Source organism: Lampris incognitus, chromosome 20, assembly GCF_029633865.1.
Source record: "Lampris incognitus isolate fLamInc1 chromosome 20, fLamInc1.hap2, whole genome shotgun sequence".
NCBI lineage: Eukaryota > Metazoa > Chordata > Actinopteri > Lampriformes > Lampridae > Lampris > Lampris incognitus.
This window is the reverse complement of record NC_079230.1, coordinates 9,706,554-9,730,804: the sequence shown is the minus strand read 5'-3', so window position 1 is coordinate 9,730,804 and position 24,251 is coordinate 9,706,554. Positions and strand designations below refer to the sequence as shown.

Sequence of the window (24,251 nt, the reverse complement as noted above, 5' to 3'; positions counted from 1 at the left end):
AATTTCTATCCATCCATTATCCAAACCGCTTATCCTGCTCTCAGGGTGGCGGGGATGCTGGAGCCTAGCCCAGCGGTCATTGGGCGGCAGGCGGGGAGACACCCTGGACAGGCCGCCAGGCCATCCCACACACACGCATTCATACCTAGGGACAATTTAGTACGGCCAATTCACCCGACCTACATGCGTCTGGACTGTGGGAGGAAACCCACACAGACACGGGGAGAACATGCAAACTCTACACAGAGGACGACCCCTAAGGTTGGACTACCCCCAGGCTCAAACCCAGGACCTTCTTGCTGTTCTGAGGTGACTGTGCTAACTACTGTGCCACCGTCCTGCCCTCAATTCAGTTTATTGTCATTAAAAACAACGTCCAGGGACGTCAAAAACGAAATGAGTGCTGCGGCTTCGCTGAACAGGATAGACAGACGTAGCAAAGACAGTATAAGGTATATACAGATGAAGACTAGAAGCTAAAGTAAAAACAAAACAACAAAAAAAACGAGTATAAACATTTACAGACATTCAGTGGGTGGCCAGGTTCAGGTGGGCAACAGCTTGGGGGAAAAAGCTGTTTTTGAGCCTGGTAGTGCGGGCTCTGAGGCTCCTGTAGCGCCTCCCAGAGCACAGGGGGGGGGAGAACAGTCCATGGTTGGGGTGGGTGCAATTTCTGCTGATGCTAAGACCCCTTCGAAGGCAGCGTTTGTGATAAATGTCATTTTACGGCTGAACAGCATCTGGATGTATTTGTTAAGTTCAAGGTGGGTCAGAGCAATGTGTAGGGCAGTGGCAATGGCATCCTCCGTAGACCTTTTGGGACGGTAGAAGAACTGATGTGGGTCAAATGGGGGGGATAATGTTTTTGATGTGAGCCAGAACCAGTCTCTCAAAGCACTTCATGGCAATGGGGGTGAGTGCTGTGGGTCGATAGTCATTCAGACATGTGGGTGTTGATTTCTTGGGGACAGGAATGATGGAGGTGGTCTATGTTGGGACTATGGATTGGGACAGTGAAAGGTTAAATATAGTTATGAAGACCTCAGCCAGCTGGTCGGCACATTCCCGGAGGACCCGACCCGGTATGCCGTCCGGTCCGGCAGCCTTCCGTGTGTTCACTCTGTGCAGTGATTCTCTGACCTCTGCGATCGATAGAGTGAGCACCTGGTTTTCTGGGTGGCTGGGAATTTTTGTGGCTGGGTCAGTATTGTTCCTTGTCGAATCGGGCGTAGAAATGATTTAGCTTATCAGGGAGGGAGGCATCATGGACAGTGGGTCCGCTATGGGAGCTTTTGTAGTCTGTGATAGACTGAATGCCTTGCCACATTCACCAGGGATCGGCGTTATTGTGAAAGTGGTCCTCCATTCGTAGGGAATAGTTATGTTTGGCTGTTCTGATGCCCTTTCTGAGGTTGGACCTGGCTGTGCTGTAGGCCTCACAGTTACCTGACTTCAACGCTGCATCTCAGGCTTTCGGCAGCTGCCGGGCCCCACTGGTCATCCAGGGTTTCTGGTTTGGAAAGGTGCGGATTGATTTTTTTTTTTTTTTTTGCGACACATGGCCATTGTAACTCTAGTTTCATATTTGCGTATGAAACAGAACGTTGGTTTCGGTCGTTATGCGACTGTATTGTTTATAAGGGTGGAGATACCTGCAGTCAGTTGAGACTGAAGAGGTCTCTTAGACGAGTGATGAAACACATCTGTCAATAAATGCTGTGTTTATTGATTCCCAATATATTGTTGGCTGAAAATGGCTCCAGCCTGGGGTAAAACAGATGCTTTGCCCATCGTCTGAATGTGGCAAAAGCAGGGACGGCTCAATTTAGAAACGAAATCTTCAGTTATGTCAACTATGCACACACCATCCATCCATCTGTTAGCTAGGCTGTTCTGAAAGCAGCCACACATTAGCGGTCAAAACTGAAATTACAGCAAACATCCATCCATCCATTATCCAAACCGCTTATCCTGCTCTCAGGGCCGCGGGGATGCTGGAGCCTATCCCAGTAGCCGTTGGGCAGCAGGCGGGGAGACACCCTGGACAGGCTGCCGGACCATCACAGCGCCCCCACACACACACCCAGGGACAATTTCGTTCGGCCGAGTCACTTGACCTACATGTCTTTGGACTGTGGGAGGAAACCGGAGCCCCCGGAGGAAACCCATGCAGACACGGGGAGAACATGCAAACTCCACACAGAGGACGACCCGGGACGACCCACCAAGGTTGGGCTACCCTGGGGCTCAAACCCAGGACCTTCTTGTTGTGAGGCGACCGCGCTAACCACTGTGCCACCGGGCTGCCCTACAGCAAAACAAAACAAAACCAAAAACTTTTAACACCCAGGTTAATTGCACTTTCTACTAAATTAGTTTTTTCCATTAATAAGTACGTATCCCGTTTCAAACCTGACAGTATGTACTCCCACATGCCGAGTCTCCGCCAAACATCCATTGACCCCCCCAGCAGGATGTAGCACTTTGGGGCGTGTGTGTGTGTGTGTATATGTGTGTGTGTGTAAACACCTACCTACTTAAGTCTGCTAACAATGGAACGAGTAAATGGACAAAAACAACTGGGGGTCTGTTGATGTTTGAAGAGCGCTGTGTCTGTGGTTTGGCCCCTGGCTCATCTGAAACGTGATTACTGGTTTCTTGGCTTTGTTGCTGATGTCGGCTGTTTATATAAATATTCAGATGAGAATACGGGGAGCGCAGCTTGTACAAACAAACACTCGGAAAGCACAAATTGCTCCTGCCGGGTAACTGATGTCAGCGGGAACAAACATCATGAATAAAACCGCAACAGCAGGGAGGCCCTGGATCACAGCACAACGAGGTTAACGGGTAGGAGCTAATGTAGTTGTGCTTTTGCCCCAATCAGTGGCATAGAAAGCATAAAAATTAATTCTGAGGGGGGGAAAACCAGGCGCTTAGCTTAATAGGCAAGGCAACCTAGAGGATAAAACTATACTGTGGCGTTCACCGCTGTAAAGATCACACTTAGAACAAAATTCACGACCCAACGACGTCTTTATTCTCGACTACGTCGCACAGACCGCCATTAACTCAACAACTCACTGGTCTTCTCCTCAATCCATCCATCCATTACCCAAGCCGCTTATCCCAATCGGGGATACGGGATGCTGCAGCCTATCCCAGCAGTCACTGGGCGGCAGGCGGGGAGACACCCTTGGACAGGCCGCCAGGCCATCACAGCTGGTCGTCCCCAAACCCAAAACAACGAAATCAATCAGTAACCAGCGGATCAGTTCGCCTGGACACGTTTACTGACAGAACCAGGACACTAGTGTGCATGTAAACGCACTCAGTTAACAGTCAGTTACCTACATTTCTATGTAGAACTGCAGTGAAGGACAGGAGTGTGTCCGAGTATGTGCAAGTTTCACTTGATATTTGTATAACAGTCTTATCTGTTATCTCCAAACTGCTGGAGGTAAATTATCCTGACTGCCTGCTTGTTGCCAACACCAACCCTAAGAACAGGTTAACAAAAACAAGATGGAGGACACAAGCTCTTGCTCAGACTGTGGCACTTGGGAGATGCTGTTCAAGGTATTGGACCAGCTACCATCCAGGTAACAATGGGCCTAATACACCTTACACCAGGACCAATTAACCATAAACCTTCTTTGCAAAACACACAAAGGAATTTAATTAATGAGAGTTGGATGCACAAATCAGACCTTGGGGGATTTCAGAAGAAACATGGAAAACAGATGATCCGGGGTCATTTCAATAACCGTAGAACAGCGGCTCGGGTGTTTGCATGTGGCTTTCAATCAAACCCAACCTTCAGCCAGACAGAGAAGGGCCAGTCAGCGAAATCAGGTGGTGTAGTGTCGGATGCAATGACAAACCTGAATATATGCATTGCTACTCACGGGACGATAAAGTCGTCATGTCGCCCCCTGCTGTTTGCATTCACAACTGGCTGCTATTGGATGTTTTCACGAGCCACTTGCGTGCAGCATTCGGCGCCTTTTACGCTGGCCTTCCTGCAAAAGTGGCGGTCTTCCTGCAAATCCGAAATAAAGGGTGATCAAACTGCAGTTGTTTGCAAGTCTGTCGCGCTGATGACGTCACCGGGCCTTTTTCAAAGAACTGGCAAAGTCAACGGTTGCGTCTGAAATCACATACTACGTATCGTACACACTACATACAAGTACTAGCCGCCAGTGTACCGTTGCTATGTGACTATTACGACGTGAATACGTCGTTTGATTTTATGCAAGTTAAAAAGTATTGCAGCGAATTCGGGGGACAACGCAACCACGGGAAGTGCCGCGGCCGGGACGCGAGCCCGTATCGCCCAGCACCGCAGGGGACATCGCTGACCGCTCGACTAACGGGTCAGAACCGTGAACCAGCGGCCAGCGTGTCTACTTATCCATGCACGTTACAGTATAACGGCTACTCGATCCGCGCCACTTCCTGTTAGCGCTTAAACGTCGAATTGGTGGCCGGTGTGACGATTAATCTTTTTTTTTTTTTTCCCCTAAAAGTGAAAAAGGAACATGATCCTAACCACTTGCTGCTTAGCGTGGTGAGAGGTACTACTTACATTTAAACCGTTGCCGCTCGGCCGGTTGGGTTTTGTACCGCCATTGTCGGCCGTTGCTGAGTACCGCATTGCATCTTGGGATACCCACACTAGCGTCATGTCCGGCGTTTTACGTACTACGAGCGCTTGTTGGGGGGGGGAGGGGCATCAGGCTCTTGGTTCTTCTTCTGTGTTTTGGGGGGTTATTTTGCTCGACTGAACCCGCTAACGGTGACTCATCCCGCGCTCGCTACTGATGGCCTACGTAATACGCAGGCTCGATTCCGTCTGTCCGGATGCCCCCAAAGTTATCCTCCATCCATCCGTTTCCCGAACCGCTTATCCTGGGCGGCAGGCGGGGAGACACCCTGGACAGGCCGCCAGTCCATCACACAGGGCCCACACACACACATTAACACCTAGAGACAATTTAACATGGCCGATTCACCTGACCTACATGTGGGAGGAAACCGGAGCCCCCGGAGGAAACCCACGCAGACACGGGGGGAACATGTAAACTCCATACAGGACGACCATCCCCCGCCCCCAAGGTTGGACTATCCCGGGGCTCGAACCCAGGACCTTCTTGCTGTGAGGCGACCGCGCTAACCACTGCGCCACCGTACCGCCCCCAAATCCATCCTTGGGAGATTTTAACCACGGCCCTGTGATGGCCTGGCGGCCTGTCCAGGGAGTCTCCGCGCCTGCCGCCCAATGACTGCTGGGGTAGGCTCCCGCATCCCCGCCATCCCGAGAGCAGGATAAGCGGTTTGGATAATGGATGGATATTTTTCTGAATGCAGTACATCCGGGTACTTTTCGCATACCGCGGTTTCAGACGTACTACAAACACTCACATGGTATTCTCGTGTATTCTCGTATCCTTTAAATGGCCGGCAAAGGGCTCATTTAAAAATCCACCTGTGGAAAATTAACGTGGTTTGACGATGCAACCAGCAGGGGGCGCAGGTTGTCACTTTCTCTGCCGCTTAACATACCAACAATGTGAAGAGGTTTGGAAGGAAGATGGACGTTTTCTTTTTCCTTTAAAAGAAATCACCCCTGTTAAGATACACACATCGCTTCTGTTTTGAGGGGAAATGTAACACAGGAGACCCCGGGATCTCCATCTTATATCTCTTTTTCTAAATGATCCTTTGACCTCTCGCCATTTCAAACGTCACAGCTAAACCTGGAAAAGCAAAACAAAAGAAGGCAAACCCTTTTGTTATGCTGGCTTTAAATGCAACCAGTTTTAAATTTTTTTTTAATATCATCGTTTTTATTACTATCATTGTAATTTTTCATTTCATCTTTGCACAAAAAAAAAACAAAAAAAAAAAAACATAATACATTTTTCAGGAGTTGATCACCCCTCCCTACCCCAATCCCACCACTAAAGTTTCAGTTTGCTTTAAACACATTTAAAATCAATGTAAATTACAGCAATGTAAAACGAAAATAATGGAAAATAAAATCAACCCTGAAAGAACGACAAAACGGCAACAGCCAGGATAATAATTAGATTCCAATACCCAGCACCTTAATACAATGATCAACGTCTTAAGAAAAAAAAAAAAACGAGGAAAAAAAACTGACGTATTTCAAACGAGAAAAACGACAGAGTGCGTCATTGTGAGAGAAAGAAAGTATGTTTAGTCAGGTACAACCTGCTGAGGGGACTGGAACACCTCTGACCCCCCCCCCTTTCTCCAATCCCATCACCCCCCCATATTCTTTTTTTACCCCCCCCCCCTCCTCCCCCCATATTTCCTATCCCCGTAGACAGCTAGCGTTTTGCTCCGAAGGCGTTTCAAGGAAGTGGGGCGATGTGCATAACACTTAAAAAGGGGAGAGAGATGGAGAGATGGAGAGAAGGGTACAACGAGGCGTCAACTTCTTCCGGGTCGTGGCAGGAGGTTTTGTAGGTCAACATACACAAACTCTCCGATATGGGCACGTTCTCGAGTTTCTCTCTTACACACATGCGCACGCACGCGCGCACACACACACACACACACATACCATCTGGACAGTCAATTTGGCTTTGTGCTCGAGGATAACGGTGCCCTGCAAAAAGAGGAAACTTCAAAAGTCTTCCGATTCCGGAAGTACGTCTCCGCTGCGAGCCGGCCCGGACAGAAGGCTTTGAAAACAAAACGTGAAAACGACAGTTCCCGACGCCCCCGAGTGGCTAAACGTGAACAAGCAGTAGTCATCACCACCACCACCACCAACACCACAGTTATCATCACCACCATCATCATCATCATCATCATCGTCGTGCATCTCCTGCATGGGTGTCATCACTGGCGTGTGCTTGTGTGTATTCCAATACAGTGTGTGTGTGTGTGTGTGTGTGCGTGTGTACCACACTGAAAGGCAGCAGTGATATGATCTGACGTGCCCCGCTCCCCCCACCCACCCCCCATCCAATTCTGTACAAAGCAAACATCTTTTTAAACAACACAAAAATATCAAATCAAAGTAGAATAAGAGAAAATAATTCACCATTCGTTGTTTGTTTGCTTCTTTTTTTTTCCAGTGATCTGTTATATACTCACACACACACACTTTTAAATACTCCAGATATAGCTCGTCGTGTTTCAACTCTCTGGGAACACGCCTACTAAGGTGGAAGGGAGGGAGGGAGGGAGGGGGAGTCAGAGAGACAGGAAGTGTGGCTGTGTGTGTTTTTGTGTATGGGGGGGGGGGTTTAAAGGGAGGAGGAGAACAGGGGGAGAAAGGGAGACGTCCGTTGACTGTGCACAAAGGCTCAGTTCCACCCCAAAGCAATACCGACATAGAACTGAATTAAAAGAGAGAGAGAGAGAGAGAGAGACAGAGAGAGAGAGAGAAATATCAACATGTTTCATTCTCAGCAGAAGCCAGGATCATGTCTACGAACACAAATGAGCAAAACAGAACCCCAAAATGTCCTCTCTTCTTCCGAAAAAGGCAACATAACATCCGCCTGTGAACCTTCCGTCCCCTTCGTGTGTCCGTCCGACGCCCCCTCATTTCCAGTGCACAACTCTTTACTTACAAAAGCAACCAGCGTTAAGAGGAGAGAAGTAAGAACAACTTAAACCACAGTATTTGCATCCTGGAGGCGCCGTCTGGCGGGACGATCCACAAACAAACAAACAAACAAACAAACGTTAAAGTCTAATTGGCCCTGGACACGATGGCGACAGGGTGACATGGGATTGTGGGAAAAAAAAAAAATCAAACTGAGACGTGATGGAGTGATGAAACAATGAAACAACAGCAGAGGGGTGTGTGTGTGTGTGTGTGTGTGTGTGTATAATTCAGTTTGCAATCGGAGAGAGACGGAAGAGTGTGCGCACGCTGTGAGTGTGTGTGCACACCAGAGTGGAGTGTCAGCGTGTTTGTGTGTGAGTGTATGAGGGGGTGGAAAAAAGTCGACAATTTAAGCAGGGGGGGGGGGGCAAAGAGGTCATCTACCTTGGGTTGTCCTGGATGAGTTTTTGTCGGTCCAATACATCAAAGGTATCAAAGGTTTGTTTGTGCGTGTGTGTTAGCATGTGTGTGTTAGCATGTGTGTGTTAGCGTGTGTGTGTGTGTGTGTGTGTGTGTGTGTGTGTGTGTGGTGGGCTCTTACAGAAACTGTCAGTGAAAAGTCTGTTCCGTTTGGGAGGAGAATTAGCAACTATTCACATCTAGACGGAAAAAAAAAAACCAAAGTCCATCATCGCACCAAGTCCACTGTCCTGCCTGAATCAGGCTGTGTTTTTTTTTTCTTCCTGGCACGTTCCACGTTCTATCCAGAACATTCCAACAGAACCATGGCATCTCATCGCCAAAGGTTCCAAGGGGCGGGTCTTAAGCGAGTTCTCCGTCAGCCCTCCGGAACACCCCTCTACAGCCAATCTGCCCTTTTAATCCTTTTATCCATCCGTGGTTCAAGTTCCCGCTGACCTTCACCCCGCTCCCCAACCTTCCTCCCATCATCGTCACCACCACCACCACCACCACCCTTCACTCTTACCAAACCCGGGTTGCAGAGCTGCGCTCAGAAACTGAATAAATAGCAGGAAGTGAGAGAGGTCAAAGTGATTGGTGAGACTCCGTGTGAAAACAAGGGAGAGCAGAACGGACATGCAAGAGTGAGGAACGCGGGGGAGTGGGGAACAACATCACAACCCCCCCCCCCCCACGGTAGAAATGTCAAAGTAGAATGTGATAGAACTCCCCGTGGGTATCAACAGAACCCTTGTCTTGTGTCTGTGGAACTTGGGAACTCGGAGGAGACGGGCCAGTTTCCCGACTCCAGAACTCGAGGAACAAGCCCACAAAAGAACCCCACAAACGTCTAGAAAAAGAAGAAACTTTTTTTCCTAGTCTATAATAAACCAATAGCCCTAACTTCAGACCTTCCGCAGAAGTAACAATCATTTCAAAATGTGACTCGTCACAAACCACCTGCTCTCTCTCGCCCTTGCGTCCCCCCCCCCCCACGAGTCCCCCCCAACCATCTTCTCAAACCGCTGCAACCGGGCCCTCCTCAAAATACCCCCAATTACTGTTTGCAGCCTGCTATTCTGACATGGCACATCCATGTAACCCTGATACTGATGACCCCCCCCCCCACACATCCCACCCACCCCTCCCCCTTGGAAAACCTCACTTCCTTCACACCAACCCCATCCCACCCCACCCACGACCTCCCTTTCTTTCACCTCAATCTCCTCTCATCCCCTCTTCTCACCTCTCCCTCTATAAAGAACACCGCTCACAGTTTGAGCTCGTTGGCAATTTTGGAGGCGATGTTCTTGAAGGCGATGGACGTGCCGGAGATGCGCTTGAAGCGCACGCCGTTGAGGGAGAGGCGCGGCAGCTTGCACACCTCCATCTCCCACTGGACGAAGTCTTCGCGCGCTGGGTTGCCCGACATGCACAGCAGCATGTAGCGCTCACGCAGCTCATACTCGCAGCTGTTGGAGTCGAGCACCTTGCGGATCTCGCGCATCATCTCGGCGGGCTCCATAGACGATGTGGTCTTCATGGACCAGGTGAAGCGCAGCGAGCGCGGCTTGGATGAGTCCTTCTGGCCCGCGATCGCCGGGGGTGTGCCGGTACCACCTAAGGGTTGGGGCAGGTGGAGGGTAGAGGAAGAGGAGATGAGATTTGAGAGAAGGGAAAGAGAAATGAGTGTGGGAGCAGTAGGGTGGTCAGAGAGAAGAGATGATGAGAGAGTAGCGGTGAAAGACCTACCATGCCATATCCATTCTGAATAGTACATGCAATAACTTACTGTCATAACCATTTGAACAAAATGGAATAACTCAGTGCCGCGGTGTTTTAACCCGTTCTAAAAATTGAGTTAATTAATGTGGCCGTACCAGTGTTACCGGAGCCGGGCGAGGAGTTGTTCTCGTCATTGTTTGAGGAGGAAGACAGGACACCGCCGGACGTCTTCTCTGATTTGTCCACTGTGCTGCTCAACATAGACCTGGACCAATGGATGGAATGGAGGGATATGAGAGAGAGAGAGATAGTGAGAGCAAAAGAGACAGAGAAAGGGAGAGAGGAGGAGGACAAAGAGAAGGAAAATTGGAGGATGAGAGGAAGCGAGGAAGAGTAAGAAGAGGAATCAAGAAAATGATCAGTTTTGAAAGCGACAGAAAGATAAAAAGGAAAGAAGTTGGAGAAGAGAGAAGCAAGAGAAAGAGACAAGAGGGAAAGTAGCAAACAGAGAGAAAGCAGATAGGAAGAGATGCGTGTAAAGAAAGGGGTGAGAGGCAGAGAGAAGCAGGGAGGGATGGACAGAGGGAGAAAGGAAAAGAGCGATGAAAGGATGTATGAGTTGGTTAGGACAGAGTGTTTAGAGAGCAATGAGTCAAAGGTCGAGAGGATGGCGTAAGGTGAAGAGAGAACGAGAGGGACGGCAGGGTGAAGGAGGTGACGAGGAGGAGTGGAGAGAGAGAAGGGGAAGGAGGAATTTAAGAAAGAGGGGAAAAGAGGAAGACAGAGTGAGAATCAGGCCAAGAGAATTCAGAATATTCCAACACAGTACAGAAAAAAAGGAAGTAATAGAAAGGGAGGGAGAGCCAGTAAGGAGTAAGAGAAGGATGAGGATGTGGAAATGAATAAAGACAAAGAGAATTTTTAAGTACCCCTGTGTGTGTTTGTGTGCACACATCTCTCAGAGAAATCTGGTCTGTCAGGTTGATTTAGTCGTATTTGTGCGTTTCAGAGCGAGTTTAACGTTCTTTGCACACAAACACACATTTGGATACTGGGAGAATTCCCCCCCCCCCCCACATACTTGCACAAACCAACCATCATGCACTTCAATCTACCCCCCTACACACACACACACACACACACACACACACACTCTCTCTCGCTCTCTCTCTCTCTCTCTCACTCACTCAGATGCTGCCATTCACTACCACTCACATCTCTCACCCCTGATTGGTTAACACTAAGACATGACCACCATCACCAACCAATTACAGCCTAGTTAAAACCCAAGTCCCGGCCACTCACAACAAGCACGGCTCAGACTCTACTGATTGGTTTCTGGTCAACTGATTGACAGGCGGTTTTGGTTGAGTCGAAAAAAATTTTATTTTTGGGATCAGTCTGTTCTGTTTCTCACCTGCTCCCCTCATCCCGACCCTCTCCCTCATACGGACTCCTCGAAAAAAATCAACACAAGTTTAGTTTTTTTTTTTAAATCTTGTTTTAAGGCTAGCGGCTCTAATATTCCACTCTACATCAAATAGCACCACTTAAACCAGCGAAGTGAATCAGCTCACTGGGCACAGTTGCACCACTCGCCATGCCTGCATTAACAGTTCCAATACAGAGCGCCAAGTTCAAATATCAAATGGACTCCACTTCCGCTCCGAGGCCCCGCTCCAGTTTTAGTCCATTTCTTTTTCAGACGTGCGTCCGAGAAGAGCCGGTTGTGGCGGAGTACAAGGTCAGTGATGTGTTGCTTTAGACCAGTGTTTCCCAACCCACTCCTCAAGGACCCCCTGCCCTGCAGAGTTTCATTGTAACCCTGCATAGGTAGCTCTGCTTGTGCTTACTCAACCAATCATCTCACAGCACTTAATTATGCAAGGTGTGCAACATCTGACATCATTCACTGCTGATTGGTTGAATAACTACAAACAGGTACCTATTCAGGGTTGCAAAGAAAATCTGCAGGATAGGGGGTCCTTGAGGACTGGGGTTGGGAAACACTGCATAGCAATGCCAACTTCTCTCAATCTTGGCATGCATCGCCTCTGTGCAACCACTTCTGTCACAGCAACCACACTGACTTCAAGCTTCAAAATTGAAAACTGGGGTGAAAAGATGACTTGAAATGGGATGAAATGGTTTGGGGGTGAAATGGCGCTGCACAGAATGGAATGGTTTGAGATGTGGACTGAAGAGCTTGGAGGGGGACGGAGTCATGTGGAACGAGATGGAATGGCTTGGAACAGAATGGTCAGCATGGTGAGGGTGGGTCCTGTGGCTGCAGGAGGCAAGGAGGGGGGTTAATGATTCCCACCACCGCTGGTTTAACACCAGCTGGTTTATTAGTAACACTATGCCCACACACAACTCTTAAGACACTTGCAGATGCACAGACACACGCAAAACAGAGACACGCAAAGACAGCAAAAAAAAAAACATACCACAAAGACACACACAGACACTTGCCATGAAGTTAACAATTATTACCAACACAAAAGCTGACTCGTTTAACAAACACACACACACTGACAGACAAATATGTACACAGACACAAAAACAGAGGACTGAGCGTAAACTAATGGATGCGAAAATTTGGCACAACTGGACAAAGACAACGGACGACGACAAACGCATACACACAAACACTGGGCGAAAACGATGAGACAAGACAAATTCAACAGCCTCGTATGTCATATCAACTCTATCATGAGGAAAGACATTCCAAATCTGCCCCGTTAGAAAAACACAATCATGAATACTTCCTGCAACAGAAACAAGGGTAAAATAAATGACATGGAAAAAGGTGAAAACATGACAACTCTCCACATGAGGTAACAGTGACAGGCAGGTGAACAAGGACAAATGGTGAAGATGGCCTCACTTGTGCCATTTGCATGCCAAGTTTCACTTAAGCCATCTTAAAACACTGGATGACAAATGACTGCCACAGCATGGCTGCCACGAGCTACGGCGGCCTCAAGTGAAAAGACAAGACTGATCATAAGGTGGCTCTCCCGTTTCTCCCTCACCCATCCACTTGGTGGGCGTGTCCCAGTCTAACACGTGGTTCTGAAAGGACTCAGATCCAGGTGTATCTAGCCAGACCAATCTTATGTTTGGCATGACTGATGAGTCGTTTGCAAATGTATTTTCTTTTGTGCAGATATCTCAACGAGGGTGGCAGATCAATTGTTAATTACCCCCGACATGTTCATACAGCAGGCTTACAGTCGTTAAAGGTGAGGCATGTTAAAAATGGCGAAATGGCTCAAATGGCCCCCCCTAATGGCAACTCCTTATGTGGAAATGGAGTAATATAGTGCTGACATTACTCAGGTGCAGTTACACACTCTTACCCCCAGGCGGACCAGTGCACTGTCAGAACTGCTCCGTCTGCTGGTTCAAACTAGTCTGCCTACTTGTACATATGGCAACAAAACATGCCTGTATATTGTGCAAAAACCCAAATCTGAATGCAAGAAGAAAACAACCTGTTTAACTATGTATGAGTGGTTACATCCAATTCATGTGTCAGTGTGTGTTAGCTGAAAGCATTTAACAGTGTGTGTGTGTGTGTGTGTATTCATTGAATAAAGGTCTTTTCCAGCCGAGGGAGGTCAAAGCCATCCAGTACAGTTGATGTTGCTGTTAGAGAGAGAGAGAGAGAGAGAGAGAGAGAGAGAGAGAGAGAGAGAGAGAGAGAGAGAGAGAGAGAGAGAGAGAGAGAGAGAGAGCAAGAGAGAGAGAGAGAGAGAGCGCAAGCGAGCGAGCGAGCGAGCGCCGGTGCCAGTGGAAAAGAGGTGCAATGGTAGAAAAAAGAGGGGGGGAAAAAAAAGAAAAAAGATAGAGTGCAGCCTGAGAGATGTTGCGTCCCCATCCCTCCTTGGTCCTCTTCTCCTGTCTACTACTATCCAAAGCAAAAAAAAAAAAAGAAGAGAGAGAGTGGTTGTATCTCCCCCCGAGAGGGAAATGAAAACACTTATCGTGCTTCGCCGATGGTTTCACAAAATCACAACGGACAAGCGAATGCTGGACAACTTCAAACTGAAGCTGCGGTACTACTGATGCTGACAGCATGTTCTCGCTTTTGACCCGAGAGTAGCCGATGGGGCCCGGAGTCACAGGGAAACTGGAGGGGTGAGTGGGGTAATGGTTAAGGCCGGGGGGGATGATGTTAATCCATGGGTAATCGTTAGCAACAAAACACAATCCTGGCACGTGATCGAAGCGACACCTACAGTCCGACAGGCCTAAAATCTCAGATCCTGGTACAAGAATCACCAGACATCATAACGGTCACTCCCTCCCGACTCCTCCATCTCTCTTCCGCAATAATAACTTCATAATAATCACTTGTGATGGACAAAGTAATACCCAGCAGGCCACTTGTCCTTAGTGACATCATATCCTGTCTTTGTCTTGGTTACTGACGTTAGTAAGGGAGTTAGGATGAAGAAACTGCTTTATGATTTTTTTTTCTTACCCTAAAAATGGTCAAGATTAGGGGAGGAGGCTGGGCTAAGTGTATGCCGGTCAGCTCTCAGGGGTGGTGCTGGCGGAGGCAACACATGTCTAAAGTGGTGGGGGTGGGAGAGAATTTAAGGGGGACTGGGAGTGACTCTGATGTACTGCAATGCTACGACTTAACTGAAATCTAGGACACGGGGAGGGGGGGGGGGGAAGACATGGGGTGATTTCACACACACTACCTGGTAAATGAAGGCAGAGCTGGGCGAGGTGGAGGGATGGGGGTGCGGGGTGCAGGGGATGGATGGATGGCGAGAGATGGGGACGGATGGAGGGATGGAGAGAAGAGAGGGGCGAGGTGTTATTGTGCCACGTCATGATGGAGTGAGTGAGTGAAGTTAGTAAAAATGGGCCAAAACACGGCACTCAAAACCAAAAGGGCTCAAAAATGGGGCCAACCACAGGAAGAAAAAAAAAAGAAAAAGAAAAAAGGAGGAAGAAAAGGATACAGGATTGAAGCACAGGGGAAGATTTCAACAAAAAAGCTGCACAAAACACCCAGGAGGGAGGAAAAATATATATATATATATTTATATATATAAAATATATATGAAGAGAGAAAATATATATATCAAGGGGTTATATTCAGCGTTGGGGATGTTGCCTACCTTCTCGGAAACCTGAACGAGAGATTTCTACAAAAACAAAAAGAGGGATAAAGAAAGAAAGAGAAAAAAGAAAACGCATGTATAAACGAAGGTATTTATGACTTTTGCTTTGAAAGACAAGCTGCCCGTTCACAAGCAGATTCTGAAACAACCAACCAGAGGAGTCAACTGTCGACTGGTGGAGGAGAGAAAAAAAAGTCAACGATCAAGCTTCTCAACTTGAACTAACACCACCTGAACTAACACCACCTGCCTGGGGTCTAAAAAGTAAAAGTAAAGGTTTTGCTCAGCGTCACTACAATGCTGGCTGGCTAAGTGTTTAAATGTTGGACAAGTTGTTTTCAGAGTCGGAGGAGTTCATGGCTGAATGTGTGGACGGGTGTCAGCAGGTGTGTGGCAGAACACCGCAGAGGGGCTTAACAAGCTGTGTAGGAAAACTCCACAAAGAAGCTTCATCTAACACCGCCCCTCCGACATGAGATGGGTTATTCCGCAAACCACACAGAGATCCCGGAAGAAACCAGCTGATCCTGGAAGGAAGGGGTGTTGGTGAGGTTACATGATCACATGTGGAATAATAAGAAAACAACATTTATTTAAAAAGAGACCCCCCCCCCCCACACACACACACAAACAGACACACACTAAGAGAAACCATCACACAAATGTATACTTGTGTGAAGGACGAGACAAATCTTCTCCGGTCCTAATAGAAAAGTGTTAAGCTGAGGTTATATATGTCAATAAACACCAACAACTCTGTGTGTGTGTGTGTGTGTGTGTTGGCGTGCGCGTGCGTGCGTGCATGAGTGTCTTTAGTAAAACCGTACCAATGCAATACAATCTGTCTCGACCTCCCATACTTCCTACCAGCAAGCCAGACCCGTGTATATGTATACCAACGTGTGTGTGTGTGTGTGTGTGTGTGTGTGTGTCAAGGTGTCCCCACCAGCAGTATTTATAGTTGAGGGAAAAGTGATATCTCCGGTGTAACCATGGATACTGTCACAGCGCAGCTATCCGAGTGGGAGGCCTGCAGAGTGACTGTGCCTTTGCCTGCTCAGCCCCCTCAACACGCCCGTGCGCACACGCACACCCGCAAACACACACACACACAGCAGAGACACCGACACCCACAAGCACAGGCGGACACTTGATCATCCTCCATTTCTTTCTCTCTCACACACAAAATAACAACCGTACACTCACACCCACAGGCAGGAAAAAACACAACAACTCTCATCACTCTTTTTCTTGCTCTCTTCCTCTCAACCAAATGTCTGCAATTCTCACATATAGACTCCCTCATTGACATTCACCGTCAGCCTGCAGGGCTGGCCGATGACTCAGAGGTAGTGACATCACAGGGACGCACACCTGATGACCAAATCACAACTTTACCTGCAGTCTGTGTGTGTGTGTGTGTGTACACACATGTGCATGTATACACCCCCTTGGTTTTTTTCTTATTAACAAACCCCAACCCTACTTCTTCTACCTCTAAATAACCACTTCCTGTTCTGCTCTCTCCCAGCTCCAGCTGTTGCACTCCTCTACTCTGTCCTTCCCAGCCCCTGACCAACCCCACCCATACCCCAACTCCCTCTCCTCCCCCCTGGTAAACAAGGACAGAGGCAATATCCCCATGACGCTCCCTGCTCTTGCTCTCTCTTGGACTTCCTGTGGTGGTGGAGAATATCTGACACGAGGATTTCTGATAAATATCTGATTACACATAATTTTCTAAGTGCATCAAGTAGTATTATATCTAACCTTTACTCCAAATCACCTTTCCACTTACTCCGTTCTACTGAATCCACTTTAATAGAAAGGTTACTCCTTACTTCTCACCATTAAATACATCCTCCAATGAAGAAATCCTCTTTTTATCCTCCAGCAGTGCAACATGGTCACATGATAGTGTGGCGACCCCCCACGCCGCGACAGGACAGACGCCGATGCAGATTATTTTAAAGGCTCCATCTTAATTGATATCGCCCCACTGTTGCATCAGTCAGGCTCTTCCGCCACCCCTCTTCCTCCACAACTGGTAGCCACTGTACCTTTTATCTCCTCTATATTTACTCAGCTATGGCGGATAATTACAGCGACACTGCCGCCGCTACCAAAATAATAAAGCGTTGCTTTAATGTAATTGCGTCATCCATGCAAGAGAATATTTACTGCAGCGACCTGCAATAGAACAAAGAGTGGGACCAGAACTGTGCTGGACGGGGAACCAAAACCAAAATTGCTCCTCAGCTAAACAAGATTACAGGGTGCACGGCTCCGAATCCCTTCCTTTCCATTTTCTGGCAACTCTCGCCAGAGACACAGATGGAAAAGGTTTTGGTGAAGTTAACATCATGGGTAAGACTGGCCGATGGAAAGGAATACCCTGAGAAACGGATATGACATGGACACAAGCTTCCCAAATCTCCCTATCTCTCTACAGTATCATGTTATGTCCCTTGTGTTACTGATGTGAGAGTAACACCAAGTCATACTCCGCGTATGTGCAAACTTTACTTGGTCGACAATAAAACTTGACAAGTACAGAAAGGACAAAGATTGTCAAATGACTTAGAAAGACTAAGTTAATGTACTCAGAATATAATGCTCCTGTTACAGACAAACCTCACTACAAGCCAGAAGAGCTAGATTTTTTAGGGGTTGCTTGGGTAATAAAATCTTTGTGCCAGTCACAATTTCCTTCCCTATCTAGCATAGTGCTTTACAGATATACTGTAAGGTTGTTTCCTGGAACCACTGACTTATCATTCACAGCGAAGTTACTGAGCTAATCCTGAGCTAATCCTGTTCATTTCTACTCACTCCTGAGTCATATCCCCGTCTCTTCCCAAACTACATATCCTGCACACGACTTCTGAGGTCAACTCACTGATGTCTCCCACACGCCATCACCTTCCTGTACTACCACCCTCCTTCTGTCGGCTCTCATTCCATCGGCGCCTTTCTGGCCTCCCAGGCTCTTCTTATACTCATTGTTTATTCTGGCCCTCCTCTTGCTCTACCCTGCCACCCTCCCTCTGTGCACTTATCCAGCCATTATTCTTTCTCCTTGCCTTCTCATCCTCCACTACTCACCTGCGTACGAACTTGGAGGTGAACTTGCTGAAGATCCCCGTGGCGCCGTGCGTCCGCCGGGCCTGACTGTTGCCGTGCGACAGTGACGGGGAGGCAGGCCCGCCGGGGTAGGCGGAGCCCTGCTGGTCCCGGGCCCCCCGCTGCTGGCCCGCGTGGAAGGTGCTGCGGATCCCCACGCCCCGGGAGAAGTTGGTGCGGTCCGTCACGCCGGCACTGCTGCTGATGTTGTGGGCCGACGGTGAGGCACCTGGTGCCCGTTGGGTTGGGGCACTGCTGGGGCAAGGGGGAGACAGTAATATGGAGAGGAAGGAAAAGATGACAAATGATTGAAGTGAAGAGATGACAGAGGAACGGGGGGGGGGGGGTGAGAAAGTGAGGTTTTTGAAAAGCAATGGGGAAGGAGAAAGACATGTGGTTAAAGGGATCAAGGGGAAGAACAAGGTGGGATGTCAGAAGAGAAGGGAAAAAAGTAGATGAGGTAGATAAAGAAAGTGGTTGATAGTAGGGAATGGTGTGATGGAGGAACAGAAAATGGAGGTAAAGAAACGGGAAGAGGGATTTGAAAGAGGAGAGAGGGAAAATATTAGAGAAATGGTTAGATAAAAACAAAAAATGCATGTAAAACTGCAGGTGCCCCTATTCTAAGTCATGTGTGGGGCAAAAACGGTGTGTAGGTGTGCGCGCCTGCTGGCCCTTGATGGTTTTTTATCATTCCTGAAGCTATCCAAGTTTATTTGGGGCCAGGCCAGGTCCATCTCCCTCACTCTCTCTCTCTGTCAAACACACACAAGTCATCCTATTATCATGTCTTGGCCACTTCGCAAAGCATCAAAAAACTCTTTTATACACACACACACACACACACACACAGACACACACACACACACAATCAGTTGAGTTGACACTGAAATAAAAGTTAACTTTTATTGTGTGCGTGTGTGTGTGTGAATCCTGTGCCAGTACCCGAAATAAATAGACCAGCACTTAAATGGCTTGAAGCCACAAATATAACCAACAAACTAGAATAGGCAAGAGCACAAACAAATTAATACACACTCAGATCAACACACAGACACAAGTACACACACCTAGAGTCTAAATACAGGGATATATGTTACACACACACACACACACACACACACACACACACACACACACACACAGAGACGTGGCCAATCAACACATTAATGAAAAAAAGAACAGGGAGGCTTTTCAGTTGAAGTGTTCACTCTTACGCGTGATAATTAAGTCAATTATATCCTCTACTTTCATGCGTGTATACACATACACACACACACACACACACACACACACACACACACACACACACACACACACACACACACACACACACACACACACACTATGGCTACAGATACAAGGAGAGAAAGGCTGGATCAGGTAGACGATGAAATGAGTGCATGCGTTAACATTGAACATGGCTGGCTACTGGGAGGGAATGCACTAATTGTGTGGAGGTGGTCCTGGATGCAACAAGGGCCAATTTTAACTTTAGTCCTGCAACCAGCTATGGATTATCCAGGAAGGTATAGTGGGCACAAACTTGTAAACAGCCTTACTAGCCTGTCTTGTTAGACTTGAGTAAATAACAACAGACTGCTGAGACAAATCGTTGCCATAGAAAACGACTGAGGGCGAAAACAAACAGACACATGTACACATACAGTAATGTAGTAACATTACCTTTACATTGTAACTACTCTTTTGGAGCAGGCTGGCTTATGTTTCCCAGGGGAATGGTACTCAAAAAGTGGGGAGTTTTTGTTTTTTCTTGTAAAAAATAAAATAAATTTTTTTGTATTATTATTTATTTATTTATTTTGGGAACAGGGTTATAAATCAGACAGGGCTTGAGGACACAGGCTACATGACGGGAAGAGGGGCCTATTCCTTACTGAGGGTACAGTCCATGTGTTGGGGAAGTACCTTCTGTCCAGCGTTCCCAACCACGCTCTTAACAGCCCAAGCTCACCGCTGAATGGTGCATGCAACAGAACAAGACTTAGACATATGGCAGACAAAACCATTTGGAGCCAAAGGCGCACCTTGCCATTTGAAATTTTCTGATCGATAACGTTTTATTTTTCCTTCTGCTCCGTGATCAACTGTCACAACACGGGGAAAATGTTGCAGCATTTACGCCATCAATATGACGACATTAAAACAAAATTGTATTGCAGGCCATGTGATGGCCTGGCGGCCTGTCCAGCGTGTCTCCCCGCCTGCCGCCCAATGACTGCTGGGATAGGCTCCAGCATCCCCACGACCCTGAGAGCAGGATAAGCGGTTTGGATAACGGATGGATGTATTACATCTCACAGGCTAGCTTTTTAACTAACAGTGTCAATTTAATAAACGAGGAATGCTCATGAAACCCCCCCCCCAAAAGAAGCTAGGGGACGAACAGACCCCCCCCCCCCCGAGCCCATACTGTGAAAAATGACTGGCAGAGAAAAAATAAAAACTCCACATGTCAAGATGGCTCACAAAACTGACAGAAACTTACAACAAGAAGCAGTGCATGCCAACAGAACAGAACAAAACAACGCACAGCAAGTCTGAGAAGGCAAATACACACAGCAAGCCAACAGAGATCACACAGATGGCCATTGAGCTATTTCACTCAGGGTATTCACTCATCGATTCATTCATAAAATCTTGATACAGAACAGCGTAGTAGACAGATGAAAACAAGGCTTTCCCAGTCTTTCAGAGGACCCTGTATTAGCATAACTAGCATGCATTTCACACAGTAATCGAAAGCCATGAACACTTAAAAACCTTTGAGGGCAAACATGAGGCAATTAGAGGTCATTCAAGACTTAAATTCAAGCTCAAACGTGGAATTGCACATTTCCTTAAAGTTACAATCCTGCAGATTTACAAGCACACAAGCCCTTTTCCATCATTTCTATCGCTGACTCATTCAAGTTGATGCCTAACCCACTGATATCCAGACCATGAACATTTTTGCAGTTGTTCATTTTAAGTTTACTTCTGGGTTGGGCTTTTTTTTGGGAAAAAGGGTACAGTCTATAACGTTTTGTCTTCAGCTCAGGAGCAAAATCCTGAAGAGCCAACAGGTAGTGTGGCAAGTCAGAAGAGGCAGCCTTTATCTTGGCTAACAAGCACATATGGTAGACAAACTCATGAAGCAACTTTACAGGGGCATCCGGGTAGCGTAGCGGTCTATGCCGTTGCCTACCAACACAGGGATCGCCGGTCCGAATTCCCGCGTTACCTCCGGCTTGGTCGAAAAAATAAATAAAAATTAAGCAACTTCTACAACACGTACTACAAAACAACAGGTAAAAGCTGGACTGAACCATGTTGTTTTGTTGGCGGAGGAGGATTAATGGCGCCAGTGACCACTTCATTTCAAATGGCTCTCTGGGATTCAGTGCTCAAACGAGACTGCAATTACCACGTATTCCTATAGGTGTCAGTAAACTAAACAAGGACTATCTTCAGGATTGCAGCTTTAATTTAAGCAGTTGGATAATAGTTTAGTTTGCCTTACAGACAAAACCCAGTCAGCCAGCCAACACAGACATAACCGTAAGACATTGGTCAAACATGATTATGTGTATTGTACAGGGCATACAAGATATTACCATGTCACTAATAATGTTCATAAAATGTATTAAATAATATCCAATAACAACGTTACTTCTGTGTTTTTATCCGATTCCTTGAAAGTACTTTTTAACATAATGTAGGCTATGATTTCATGTCACATTGATCCAGCTTCTTTTTTTTTTTTAAGATTTTTTTTCGGCATTTTCTACTTTATTTGAACAGTGATAGTCAAGAGAGACAGGAAAGGCAGGGGAGAGAGAGGGGATGACATGCAGCAAAGGGCCCGGGCTGGATTCAAACCCAGGCCGCTGCGGTAAGGACTCAGCCTTATGTGGTACACGCTCTACCAGGTGAGCCACCAGGGTGCCCCCTTATCCAGTTTAATTCATTTGAGCGAACCCATGGAGGCACATTTGTGTAACTTCACAAGGCTGTTACAGGCTTAGTTCTCATTTATTGTGACTGAAACCTTTTCTTTCTTAAGAACAACAATGTCAAATACTGTCAAACTGCAAAACTTGAGCGCCCAGGTAGTGTAGTGGTCTATTCTGTTGCCTACCAACACGGGGATCGCTGGTTCGAATCCCCGTGTTACCTCTGGCTTGGTCGGGTGTCCCTACAGACACAATTGGCCGTGTCTGTGGGTGGGAAGCCGGATGTGGATATATGTCCTGGTCACTGCACTAGCGCCTCCTCTGGGGGAATAGCATGATCCTCCCATGTGCTACATCCCCCTGGTGAAACTCCTCACTGTCAGGTGACAAGAAGCGGCTGGCGACTCCACATGTATCGGAGGAGGCATGTGGTAGTCTGCAGCCCTCCCGGATAGGCAGAGGGGGTGGAGCAGAGACTGGGATGGCTCAGAATGGAGGGGTAATTGGGGAGAAAAGGGGGAAGGGGAATGTAAAACTCTGCAAATGTACACTATATGGAATGCATATCTTTAAAAACATTCATTTAATCAAAAATAAAAAAATAAAAACATTAATAACCTTGTTAAAAAAATATCCCAGAATGAATTGTGAAGCAGCTTGAATCAGAAACAGTGGTGCGTTTAGAAAAAAAAAAACCTCTGCCACTGACACTACACGTTAACCCTGCTGGCCCGGTCTCAAACCCCATACCAGCACATCCGCACCACTCTTTACCCTGCTTCCGTGTCTGGAAAGGAAACGGAATGGGTTCGAGGGAAGCTGCGGTCTGTGGGACAGATAGGAAAAACCTGTTTGTCTCGTTCTCCAGCTCGAGCTGTTGGAACAATCGCAGAAAGAAAGTTGGCTTGTCGGCCAGCTGGAGTGAGGTGTGTCAAAGTCAGGCTAATCAGACGCTTAGATGATCGACAGAGTTTGGCCGCTGTGTTTTACAATGCCGTAACCCGGCTGTTGATTTCTGACTAGTGAGCCTGTGTTGCCGAATCTTTATACAGTTCCTGCAGACAACTGCAACAGCAACGACCTCCGAAGACCGGAGAAGGTGGAGTTTCAAATGTAGACTACATTTAGATGTTCTCCGGCTTGATATTTCAGTTAATAAGTAAACAAACGGGTTAGATACAAAAAAAAAAAAAAATCTAAAATGAAAATGTAGGCAATATTCTCAATAATCCTTCCCATTCAAAACAAGCTAAGCTCTTCTGTATGTGTGTGTGAAAGCGAGAGTGAGAGCAACTGTTTCCCCTCTATAAATTCTATGGTGGCGGGCCGCCACAGTAAGAATATGAGCCACCGTGGTAGGAATATGACCGCCCATAGCAAAATATTTTCAGAATGATTTTTAATTTTGGTCAGAGGTTCTCGGGCCATCTCGCCACACTGGGGACAATTTCATACAAGCAAGCGATTGGGGGGGAAATATGTAGCGGAACTAAAAGTCGAATGAATTGATTTCACGTGGGGACAATACAAAAAACGCAACCTGAACAAAGACTGGAGTGTTCAGAGCTGATTTAAAACACCAGAGCACAGAACGCTAGCAGGGAAAAGAAATTTGCTTAAAAAAAATAAATAATCAAATTTCTGACAGAAAAAGTCACAGCAATTCTGACAAACTGCTGTTTATAATGAACACTGATTAATGGTGGTTGATGTTGACTGAAGAAAAAAAAAAGGTTAAAGAATCTGACAAACCAACGTTGTTGCCTTATCTTCTGTATTGATAATATCTTTATTCATTATGCGCCTGGTCCTGGGTACGACGCTAAACTGCAACCGTCGAGTCGTCAGCGACTAAACCGACACCCCCACTTCAACCCTTGGGTTGGTTGTGAGGAGGGTGTGTGGACACCCAGCAGGCCTAAAAACAAAACCTGTCAAAGGGCGGATGAGTTCCTCTGTGAACCCACGGCCATCCATACCTGGAGAGGGGATAGGGACCACCAGGTACTCCCCCTACTGAAACACAATGATGACTCAACCAGACTCAATCACCATAAACAGTGGAAGAGACTTACTGAGGCATCAGCTGTGCTCCTACGACCGCCATAGGTTACGGAAGTGATGATGACGATGATCATAAAGCACTCATAAAAACGAAGTTACAGAATGCTTCACATAGCAAACAAAGAACACATAAAACAACATAGAAACATAAAAACACAACAATCAAAGAATAAAAGTACTAAA

The 24,251-nt window shown here is 47.1% G+C and overlaps 1 protein-coding gene across 3 annotated transcripts in view; it reads right to left on the bottom strand.

Moving 5' to 3' along the window:
- Window positions 1-9,260: 9,260 nt before the first annotated feature.
- Window positions 9,261-24,251, bottom strand: part of mark2b (MAP/microtubule affinity-regulating kinase 2b) — an 83,460-nt gene continuing 68,469 nt past the window's right edge. For 2 of the 3 annotated variants that reach the window (XM_056300738.1, XM_056300739.1), the window contains exons 17-21: window positions 18,031-18,300; window positions 14,923-14,949; window positions 11,196-11,234; window positions 9,934-10,043; window positions 9,261-9,673 (exon numbers count right to left, since the gene is read on the bottom strand). In XM_056300738.1, the coding sequence (XP_056156713.1) occupies window positions 9,324-9,673; window positions 9,934-10,043; window positions 11,196-11,234; window positions 14,923-14,949; window positions 18,031-18,300 (796 nt within the window). In that variant the 3' untranslated portion in view covers window positions 9,261-9,323. Of the gene's footprint in view, window positions 9,674-9,933; window positions 10,044-11,195; window positions 11,235-14,922; window positions 14,950-18,030; window positions 18,304-24,251 lie in introns of all 3 variants that reach the window. The other variant, XM_056300740.1, reaches the window with a different exon arrangement.